The sequence below is a fragment of the Microtus ochrogaster genome, chromosome 5 (genome assembly GCF_000317375.1).
Source record: "Microtus ochrogaster isolate Prairie Vole_2 chromosome 5, MicOch1.0, whole genome shotgun sequence".
Lineage (NCBI taxonomy): Eukaryota > Metazoa > Chordata > Mammalia > Rodentia > Cricetidae > Microtus > Microtus ochrogaster.
The window spans coordinates 42,504,266-42,516,106 of NC_022012.1; the positions used below are offsets into that span (position 1 = coordinate 42,504,266).

An 11,841-nucleotide genomic window follows, 5' to 3' on the forward strand; every position below is an offset into this window, starting at 1 on the left:
ATGGGAGGCTGGGAGGAGGCAGAAATTTTTTTCAATAAAAAAAAAGCTAAAAAAAAGAGTCTTTGACTATCAGTCCAAGGTATCAGGAAGAAATTATAAAGTAAAAAAATAATTCTATAGCTCTATTAACCTTTACACTTGAAGACTCAGAGCCCAAACTGTGTTTTTACTTGCACCTTCCTGGACACAGCTTATCCTTCATCAAGAAGCAGTGTTTAAGAATCTCCTTGCCTCATGCTCTGGTCAAAGTGATGCCCATGGTCCCATCTCCAAAACCTAGGGCCTTCTGACCTACTTAGCTTTGTCACCTCAACACAGCCTGGAGTCATCTTAGAGAAAAGTTCCCAATGAGAGACTGATATTAGATCAACAAACAGATCAGATTGTAGGCGTGTCTATGGGGGAATTGTGTTATTAACTGATATTGGAGGGCCCAGTCTACTTTGGGGCACCCATCTCTAGGCAGGAAGTTCTGGGAAGTATAAGAAAGCAACCTAAGAAGAGAAGAAAGTAGCCAGAGAGTGAGCCCATAAGCAGTGCTCTTCAATGATTCCTGTCTCCAGGCTTCTTCCTTGAGTTTCTTAGATGAGTTTCCTCTGTGATAAACTGTGACCTACAAGTATAAGAGGAAACAGCCCCTGCCCTATCCAGGATTGCTTTCAATTGGAGCATTTTATAATAGCAACAGTATAAAACTAGAATACCCTCCAAGTTCTTAGATCTTGCCTCGAATAGAGTGTAGACAGAGGCTGTTTATTTGTTCCTGGCTGCCTAGACAAAACATAATCACACAGAAACTATGTTAATTGCAACGCTGCATGGCCAATGACTCTAGTGTATTCCTAGCTAGCTCTTACATCTTGAATTAACACATTTCTATTATTTTATATTTTACCACAAGGCTAGTGGTTTACCGGTAAGGTTCCAGGGCATCTGTCTCCTTTAGCAGCTACATGGCATCTCTCTAACTCTGCCCCCTTTTCTCCTTTATCTCTGCTCAGAATTCCAGCTTTGCCCTATTCTGCACTGCCATAGGCCCAAAGAAGATTCTTAGATTCTTTATTAACTAATGGCAATAAAACACATTCACAGCATACAGAAGGGAATTCCACATCAATAGAGGTCTTTCTAGAATATGACAACAGAGGATATTTCCTTTAGATAAAGTCTACACCCCATAAATAGGGGTTAGAGTGCATCAGGGCTTCAAAAAGGCGGTTATGCAATAATTCATCATCAGTACTTTCCAAGACAGTGTTTGCCCTATTGCAAATAACACAAGTCTCCGACATCAACAGCCCAGCCCCAGACAGGGTGGATAAGCCTAACCCATGGGTCTTTATAGTCTGCAACATCCAGAGCTGCCTGGGCAGTCAGGCCTGCATTTCTTCTTTCTGCTAGGTAAATCTTCAAGTCTAATCATCCATGAGCAGCCACCTAAACAGTAAGAGAACGCCCCCCCCCCCTTCAGGGTTCTTTGAAGGGCAGCAGTAATAATTTGCACAAGAGAAGAGATTCAAGTCCACATTGAAAATCAGACAAGATTGCCTCCAGAGAAGTAATAAGTCCAGTGGGGGAACACAGCACTTTAAACTATGCATCCTCTTCTATTCCAAAATGGGATGCTTGTCACTAATGTCTGCACCCAAGAGATTCCATATCACCTATAGTTTCTTCAAACAAAGAAGCTTGCATTTACTTTGTCACTAGAAGATCCTTGGGGACGGAGGAGTTCCAGTCATTTCCCCAAGGACAAGACTTCTTAGAAATTCTAAAACTAAATCCCTCCTCTTCTATCTTGGGGATAAAAAATCACAGTTGGACAAACCTGTGCACATAAAGTTTGAGCCAAAGTTGACCAGATGGGTAGGTGCTCCTACTCACCTCTTGTGGTGCAGAATCCATTAGAGATGTTTAAGACATCAACCACATCTCTATCTGAATGAACAGATCTGTCTACCTGACTAGAAGGTGAAGATCCCTTTCCAAAATAAGAGAAAACACAGGACACATGCTGCTAGTGTTGGAATTTCTGAAGTTCAGTGAGGCACATAGACATCTGTCTTCATGCCTCATTTTCATGGGTATAGATGGAGACTGTCATTGTTTTCCCAGATGCTCAGACCCGAATAATCACACAGAAACTATATTAATTACAACACTGTTTGGTCAGTGACTCAGGCATATTCCTTATATCATGAATTAACCCATTTCTATTAATCTATGTATCACCACAAAGCTGTGACCTAATGATAAAGTTTCTGGGTGTCTTTCTCCTCCGGCAGCCACATAGTGTCTCCTTGATTCCACCTACTCTCTCTCTCTATCTCTGTTCTGATTTTCTGTCTGGCTTTACTCTGTTAAGCTATTGGCCAAACAGCTTTATTCATCAACCAATAAAAATGACACATATACAGAAGGATATCCCACATCATCTTCCCTTAGTAAAATTACAAATGCAAAACAGTTATCAAGCAAGAATTATAGTTATAATATTTAGTCCATTTACATTTGGCAAATTAAGGAAAATACTCTATCATCCATTCAGTCTTTGTAAATCTAAAGTTTTATATCTAGTTTATCCTTTATCATAACTAAGGAAAGCTATAACTGTCTTCAACTCTTCAAAGACCCCAGAAGCATATACCTAAGTAAACAGGAAGTGTATTATGAACAACTTACAAAGCTCTAAAATTGACAATGCAACCATGGGGAGGGGAGTGGGGGGAGACCACAAAGGGACCTTCTGGGAAGCAGTTTAAATAGACTGGGGAAGTTGCTCTGATCTCCTTTGGAGAAGGGTCAAGGTTTGGCAGGCTGATTTGACCCTTCTCAGGGGAGGAGTCAAGGTTTGATGGGCACAGGGGCGGGGCCTCCAAAGATGGAGGCCAGAGACTGGGATTTACATAAATGACTATTAATCTGTAATTTTTAATTATACATTACATTTTTAAATGAGCTACACAAACACAATATCTTAAATAAGAACAGAAATATATATACACAGTGTAACAAAATCAACCTTAAATTTGTATCAGTAGACCAAGATCCATACCAATACTAAGTATTTATATCATATCCTTCTTATTTCTTTAAGAAATTGACTGTGACCATTATTATAAACAACCCTTTTAAAATGAAAATAAACATTTATAAACAATCATTTTGGGAACTGGGCATAGTTTTCTCCAAACTGCTTTCTGGTGTTTGTTGGGTGAAGTATTTTTAGAGATTCACGGAGACTTTTGGGGGAATCTTGTTCTATCAAACCACATTAGCCTGGAAGGAATTCACAGGTTCCCATGCTCTGTGGAAACAAAAGCAGAACCTCTTTTCCAAAGCAACATAGCCTTAGTAGACTCAAATTTTGAAGTCAAATTACCTTTAAAATATATATGTTGGTTTAGCTTAGAAACCTCCAAAAACAAATGTCTCTCTGCAGTCAAAAATTTCAAAGAAAATGCACTAATATGCATAATCTAGACTCTCTGTATGTTTTCCATCTTTATGCGGCTTATTTTTTCTTTACTCCTTTAATCTATGACTGTCTGTACTCTGTAAAATTACTTTTACTGTCTCTCTAAAGAATTTACTTCTTTTTATAACTGTCTATACTCTTTCTTCTCTCTCCCAAGCCTGTGTACATTTTTTTAACACACTGTGTCTCATTTAGAGGTCTTTTATGTCTGAGTCTGTCCTATTGTGTATCTGAAATCCTTTTCTGACAAGAAGCATTATAAAATGGTAAGCAGTGTGTTTGCAGCTGGTTTTGTATAATTTTGAACTTTACACATTTGAAAATCTGCCCAAGATCTGTGAAAGACAGTAACAAGTCTTCTCCCTAGACTCCCAGCATTTCTGTATTAGCTATTTTGGTTGCTGCTGCTGTGACAAGATGCCTGACTCCAACAACTCAAAGGATGAAAGGTGTCTTTTAGCACATTGGTTCATGTTCACATGGCTTCATATATGAGGCATGAAGGCAGAGGAGTTTCTTCATGGCTTACAGGAAGCAGAGAAAAGGAGGGTTTACATGGGAGGAGCTAGGGCAAGACATAGTCATAAGGATGCAGAAATAGAGAGACTTTTAAGCATAATGGCAGTTACTAAGCAGTTCCTCAGAGCTACCTGAACTTGGCCACATCACATACATTTGAATGTAGAAAATATTCTGATAGTCAGAGACCATGAAAACAGGAACCTGGGCCTCACCCCGTTTTAGAGCTCACTGGGTGACCTTGGTAAATGATTTAAACTCCCTCTTTACCCTCACTTCACACTTCACAAAGCCGGGAAGATCTAGTTTGAATGTTTCATGAAAAGATGCCAATTCACATAAAGTATCAATGTCTACATGGAGAGAGCTCATTAAAATCTTTAAATCTATTGACTCAGAGAGGCTATAATCTTGGGAAGTTGCTGCCACCTGCATTCCCAGAGACAGCTAAACCAAATCTATCCCAAATATTTTTCTCACCCAAGACACTCCATTAGAACAATTCTTATAGACTCCAATTGAGTGATCCAGACCCAGTCACACAAAGTTAGAACAGTTTTTCTCAAAAGCCATGGTATGGAAACAAAGTATTACTATGACCGGTTTGATAGAACCTGACTAACAATTCTAAAAAGTCAGGATTTTCTTCCTGAAAGAGGATTTGAGTCTAGCTTGTCTGCTTTTATGTTTTTGTTTGTTTGTTGCTGCTGTTGTTTTTAAGATTAGATGGTGAAAGCAAGAAGATCTGGAGTCTGTGGCTATCCAGGGCTACATGAAAGTCTATGAAAAACAGCAAGAAGATGGAAAGGTTGGTGATGTATTCAGACACACATAAACTCTTAGAAAGGACAACGTAAACAAGACTTGTGAAGAGGGCCCCAAGGGTCCAACTGCTGTTTCCTGTGGGCTCAATGCATGTATCTGAGGCACCTACTCTTTCTGGTCCTGTTTCTATCAGAACAAGAACACAAATCCCAAGTGGCTTCAAACCTGTGACTCTCATCCTGTTAGTCTGAGATACTGTAATCCTTATTAATGTTCTTCTCTTAACCACATCCAAGGTGGTTTCCCTTCAGTTCCCGTTTTACGCAGTGTACTGTCCACAGAGGAATGTGCATCTTAATCTCAGTTACTGGGTCTTCACAGCAAGGCTCAGAGAGAAACTCACAAGTCAGTCCCCATGGGAGTACTTACCATCTGCTTGTCAGACTTAGACTTCCAGTGTCCCCCTCCATTACAATCATATTTCTGTACTATGAAAAGTATTCTGTCCCTCATTTCAACCTCTGCTTGACCTGGTCACTGCTGTTTTATCATCCTTAGGGCGAAGGGCTTGAATCCCACTGAAAAGTAGTTTCTACCCTATGCCCCACAGCTTGTATCTGTGATGTGTTTTGGTGCAGGAAGGCCGCACAGTGGTAGCACCCTACTGGCCACAGAAGGAACCTGCCCATCAAGCTCACCCAGTTCTTAGAAATGAGACTAAACCAGACCTTTATATTAAAGGTATGAAAACCAAGAGTAGAGGGGTAAGGGGCAATATTTGTTCTCGGGTGCTAAATCCTTTTGTGTATAAACTAGGAATCCAGAGCAAAGAGTGATTCTAAGAAGTTTTGAGGGGTATAAAGTTTTATAAGGGCGGTGTTCAAACAAGATGATTTGTCTTTTCTTACATTCATGAGCTAATGTCCAGGATCTCTACTATTAAACAGTAACTCCGCCCAGGTAATCTAACCAGAAAAAGATAGCTCAGGCTTCAGGTCAAAGATGAATGTTCATATTAACAGAAGGAAACAATGGCTAAGGCTTCAAGATTTCTTTTTTAAGCATATAGATGTGAGTTTTAAAGTAATTCTTTTTATAGTTGAGAGGTGCTACAAGAAAAGGACCACATGAAAGTTGGTGGACCAACGTCTATTAGACGTTCTCATGGTTCTTAGAGGCCATTGTTTGTGAAGTGTTTTGCCTGCTCTTTGTAGTTAAGACGAAAGGAAAGAGAACCTGCGAGGCGGCGAAGCCTGGAGGAGTCACGCAGAGTCACGCAGACGTAAGTGTCCTGCCTACTTCAGGTTCTCAGTGCCTTAGCTGCTGGTGGGCTCCAAGCTGAGAGCTAAGGGCATGACAGCAGCCGGGGGAGAACTGATATCTTAACCGAGGGTGCTACGGTGAACAAGCTACACCTTCGTGTGCTTGCCTCTCTCTTTCGCTTTGTGATGCTTGCTTTCCTCTGATTGTCTCGTAGGATTCGAACCATGAAATCGATGACCAGTCGTAAGTCACTGTGGGTGCTGCTGTTGATAGTTATCTTCTGGGTCTCTTTTACAGTTTTCAGAAACCCATCAAAGGTAGGATTTTCTCTCCTTTCCTGTTGTAGTGGATATTATGTGCCTAGGAAAATGTAAGCTGCAAAGACCCACAAATTGCAATGGAGATGGGGTGTGCTCAATATGGCTTACCATGCAGTGTTAGTGAACCGACGCAGCTGACAATTGTTAAGCATGGCAACAAGTGAAGAACATGCCCAAACCTTTCACAGATAAGCTGGGACCCAGAGCAGAGGGTGATTCTCAGAGATAGGAAAATCACGAGGGATGGCAAGCTTTATGTTCACATGCGTGCTTACACACAGACTTCATTCTGTACTGCTTGCGGTTAAGTGCAGCTATTGTTGTGCCTGGCCCGCAGCCTGTGCTTGCACCTGCCTTAAGGGAGCATCTTTAGGAGAGAATACATTCATGTCTATGTACTGAAGCGGACCTGCCTTTTAAAAACCATGGACCATGTCGAATGGGAAACATTTCCCTCCTCCAGTACCAAGCTGTCTAAATAGCTATTCAAACTTTTCAATGTTGTTTCTGCCGCTGCAGATTTTAAGGCTTCCGTTTTATTTTATTGGCGTTGGCTTGTCCTTGTTTGTTTTCTTTGTTCCATTGGTGGCTTCTCTGCTTTGGAGTGGGGCTTTTGATGGTGCTGGTAGTGATTAGTTGCCTTTAAGTGTTTGTTTGCTAGAATTCTGTTTTTGTGTTTTCAATACACAGTTTCACTCTGTAGCATAGGTTAGCCCTTCTCTTACTATACAGTTCAGGCTCAGGCTCGAACTTGCAGCTGCCCTGATTCAGGTTTCACTACTCTTAGAGAGCTGTTTTTATTATTATTGTTGTTGATGTTGTTGTTGTTGCTGTTGTTGTTGTTGCTGCTGCTGTTGTTATTGTTGTTGTCTACATATGGATTGGGTTCACACAAGCCACTTTGCATTTGCTGAAAATTCTAATTAGTGATTGAGAGCAGCGATCCATCTTACTGTCACTTTATTTGATATGTTAGGATATTTTCAAACATCTTTTCAAGTAATAGAAATAGTCCCACCTGCCTTGTGTCCCGTGCCTTTCTAATGTTTCTCATGTGTCCAAGTTAGGGTTTCTATGGCTGTGATGAAACATCATGAACAAAAGCAACTTAGGGAGGAAAGGGTTTGTTTGGCTTACACTCCACATTGAAAGAAGTCAGGACGGAATTCAAACAGGGCAGGAACCTGGAAGCAGATTCAGAAGCCACAGAGGGGTGCTGCTCCCTGGCTTCCTCCTCATGGCTTGCTCAGCCTGCTTCCTTATAGCACCCAGGGCCACTGTCCAGGGATGGCACCACCCACATTGGCCTGGACCCTTGCACATCAATCACTAAGGGGAAGAGACAGAAATCTTTAATAAATAAATAAATTTAAAAAAAAAGAAAATGCCCTACTGATGCACATTCAGCCCAATCTTATGGAGGCAATTTTCTCAATTGAGATATCGCTGACAACTATAGCTTGTGTCAAGCTGACATTAAATTAGTCAGCAAACCATGTTATTCCATAATCCTCACAATAACCATTCAAGAAGCATAATTATGACCTGATAGGCAGTTGCTAAAACTGATTTACAGTTATGTGCATGCAGAACCCATAGTGGCCAGAAGATGGTGTCAGATCTCCTAGAGCTGGAGTTACAGGTGGTTGTTTGCCACTGGCAACTGAACTCGGGTTCTCTTTAGGAACAGCAAACACTGTTAACTACTCAGCCTTCTCTCCACCCCCATATCACCGCCATGACGGTCCTAGCTCTGGCTAATTGAGGATGAATGGGTTTCCCAAAAGAAGCCATTGAACTCCCAATAGATCAGCCCCACTGTCTCAGTGGGTGGGTGCACCCCTCACGGTCCTGACTTCCTTGCTCATGTTCTCCCTCCTTCTGCTCCTCATTTGGACCTTGGAAGCTCTGTTCGGTGCTCCAATGTGGGTCTCTGTCTCTATCTCCATCTATTGCCAGATGAAGGTTCTATGGTGATATACAAGATATTCATCAGTATGGCTATAGGGTAGGGCCATTTCAGGTTCCCTCTCCTCAGCTGCCCAAGGAACTAACTGGAACTAACTCCCATCTATTGGGAGCTCACCAAGGCCAGCTGGACTGTGACTGAAAAAGCATGGGATAAAACCGGACTCTCTGAACATGGCGGACAATGAGGGCTGATGAGAAGCCAAGGACAATGGCACTGGGTTTTGATCCTACTGCATGAACTGGCTTTGTGGGAGCCTAGTCTGTTTGGATGCTCACCTTCCTAGACCTGGATGGAGGGGGGAGGACCTTGGACTTCCCATAGGGCAGGGAATCCTGACAACTCTTCAGACCGGAGAGGGAGGAAGAGAGGATTGGGGGGAGGAGGGGGAAATGGGAGGCAGGGAGGTGGCAGAAATTTTTTCAATTAAAAAAAATATCAAAAAAAAGAAGCCATTGAAAACTAGAGTTATACAGACAGTTTAAACCAAGATGTCTGTGTGTGAAACACACGTGACCACAAAAATCTAAGAGTAACATGATTTCTATGTCTCTCGTTGTTCTAAAAAAAAAAAAAAAAGACAAAAGTGGTTAACCTGCCAAAACTCCTTACATTAAAGAAGATATTTTTCTTTCTTTTCTACTCTATTTCTTGCCCATTCAGATATGGGCTCCATTCAAGCTGCCTGTGTCCTTCAGTGGCTGGAACTTGGTCATGAAATCCTCGTGTCCTGCAGTGCTTCCGAACCCACCAGTCTCACCGACAGAGACAGAGCTGAGAGTCCGGGAGGTCCTGGAGAAGCTAGATCAGCAGATCCCTCCCAGACCCTTCACCCACCTCAACACCACCACCAGCGCCACACACAGCACCGTCACCATCCTCAACCCTCGAGACACATACTGCACGGGGGACAGACTGGAGGTGCTGCTGGAAGCTAGGGACTACTCTGGTCGCAGGAAGGAGTATGGAGGGGACTTCCTGAGGGCCAGGATATCCTCCCCAGCCCTGAAGGCAGGAGCTTCTGGAAAGGTGACAGACTTCAACAATGGCACCTACCTGGTCAGCTTCACTCTGTTCTGGGAGGGCCAGGTGGCCCTGTCTATCCTGCTCATCCATCCCAGTGAAGGGGTGTCAGCCCTCTGGAGGGCACGGAAACAGGGCTACGACAGAATCGTCTTCACTGGCCTGTTCGTCAGTGGAACCTCTCAGGTCCGCACCGATTGTGCCTTGGTTCTAAACTCAAGTGCCGAGTTGTGCCAGTATCTGGATGCCCAGGACCAAGAAGCTTTCTACTGTGAGAAGCCTCCGAATGTTCCCTGTGCTGCCCTCACCCACATGCATTCAAAGAACAAGGAAGTTTCCTATCTTAGGCAGCAAGAGAGGCGCCTCTTTGAAAGGTAAATAATTATTGTTTCACATGTCCGGGGGAAGGTTGGCAATCTAGCCTGCAGGATGTATTCTAAGCACATTAACTTGCAGGCTACAAGAAGAGTCCTTTGAGAAGGGACCTATGAATTCTTTTGAGGATAGTGTTCATTGTCCAGGAGTCCTTGAACTTCTATAATAAGTAATCCTTATCAATGAACCCCAAAAAACACAGATTGAGTAAAAACTGAAAGAATGAAATATATGTATGTGTATTCTAATACATTTTTTTCTGGGTCTCAATACACATACCCTCTCAGTTCCTGTCTCCCATGGACCAGGAAACAAATAGATGGAAAATAAATTCTAGCCAGGGAAATGAGATTCTCAATGAGAACTAACAGAAGGACTGGTCAGTCTGAGCTCTGGGACTTTGCTGAAGTCGAGACCACTGCAGATTAATTTCTGTATCTGTCTCTTTAAGGTCAAATATAGGTGTGGAGATAATGGGAAAACCCAATGTGATTAGTGTCTCCAAATGCAACAGTAAGTGGTTCTGTGTTTGGTGGGTGGTGCTTAACCCTGGACCCATTTAAAGGTCCTGCTCTGTTTGCTGGACTTGGCTGCTGTCTCGGTTTTTTTTTAAAGCGGGCCAAGGCACAAGTCCATGAGTGAATGAATGGTTGTAATCACTGGGATCTTACACGCGTGCTCTGGCGACCACATATCTCACTAATCTACTTCTCAGGTAGAAGGTCTCCTGTTCATCTTACACAAAAACCTACAAAGGTGGAAACTTTCTCCCGCGTCTCTGCCTAGCTCTCCTCCCATCCTCACAGCCTCCCCAGAATTCTCACTTACAAATCTCCACTATACCATCTAGGAGTCAATTTACTACAATTCTTCTCTCTTGGTTTTTGGAACCTTTTTTTTTCTTTTTTTACAAAGAACTTCCACATACACATTCACTAAGGTTTTTTGTTTTTGTTTTTGTTTTTTGTTTTGTTTTGTTTTTTGTTTTTCGAGACAGGGTTTCTCTGTGGCTTTGAGCCTGTCCTGGAACTAGCTCTGTAGACCAGGCTGGCCTCGAACTCACAGAGATCCGCCTGCCTCTGCCTCCCGAGTGCTGGTGTTTTTCTTTTTTTATTGGTTTTATTGAGCTATACATTTTTCTCTGCTCCCCCCTTTTCCTCTCCTCTCCCCTTCAACCCTCTCCCATGGTCCCCGTGGTCCCCATTTACTCAGGAGATCTTGTCTTTTTCTACTTCCCCACGTAGATTAGATCCATGTATGTCTCTCTTGGGGTTCTCATTGTTGTCTAGGTTCTCTGGGATTGGCATTCACTAGTTTTTCTCTCTCTTTCTTTCCTTTTAAAAAAAAAAAACTCTGAACAGCTAGCTCACAAACACCACCTAAAACAGTATCTTTGCCTTTCTGAATGCACCATGAAAAGCTTGCTAATTGCTGAGACAGTTTTCCGCATAGAAGGAAAACCACGTTTCTGATTGCAGATGTGATATGTAGTGCTTCCACAGCAGGTGCAGAGCCCTAGGCTTGACCCCCAGCACCACAAAAATACACAACCATGATTTCCAAACTCTGGGAATAGAGGCAGGAAGATGAGGAGTTTAAGGCCATCCTCAGCTACACAGTAAGTGGAAGGCAAGCCTAGGCTACCTTAGACCCTGTCTCAAAGACAGAAACAGACTTAGAGCAGAAGAGGGAGAGAAATAGTATTTCTTTGGCCCCATATATATACACACAGGTAACTTTATAGTATCTGTAAAAATATTAATTTACCCTTTTGGGGTGGTGAGTAACTGTGACCCCAAACCTGCTGCCTCACCGCCCCAGCTTACCTCCAGGTCTCTTCCTTACCCAGAGACTAAGGTTGAACATCTGGCTTATCTTGGACCTCCAGGCCTCTCTCAATACAAACTGGCCAATTTCTAAGCCAAGTTCACCCTGACTTTATCTCAAAGAGTTCATACTTTAATGTTGACATTGAAGACACTGTGAGAGCATGTGACAAGCTCAGGAGCCAAGTGGCTTGAAACAGATGAAAGAGCTCTTGCCCTTTATAAGAACTGATGAGGCTGGTCTCACGGCAAGGCTAACAAATAGTCACATTTTACTTGAAGGCCTTTTTTATTTTAAAAAAT

General features: G+C 42.5%; 1 protein-coding gene across 1 annotated transcript in view; it reads left to right on the top strand.

Moving 5' to 3' along the window:
- Nucleotides 1-11,841, top strand: part of LOC101982168 (NXPE family member 4) — a 260,581-nt gene that overhangs the window by 244,855 nt on the left and 3,885 nt on the right. Inside the window, exons 5-9 of the mRNA XM_005347270.3 lie at nucleotides 4,724-4,805; nucleotides 5,977-6,044; nucleotides 6,240-6,342; nucleotides 8,978-9,711; nucleotides 10,164-10,225. Of these exons, the coding sequence (XP_005347327.2) occupies nucleotides 4,770-4,805; nucleotides 5,977-6,044; nucleotides 6,240-6,342; nucleotides 8,978-9,711; nucleotides 10,164-10,225 (1,003 nt within the window). The 5' untranslated portion in view covers nucleotides 4,724-4,769. The remainder of the gene's footprint in view (nucleotides 1-4,723; nucleotides 4,806-5,976; nucleotides 6,045-6,239; nucleotides 6,343-8,977; nucleotides 9,712-10,163; nucleotides 10,226-11,841) is intronic.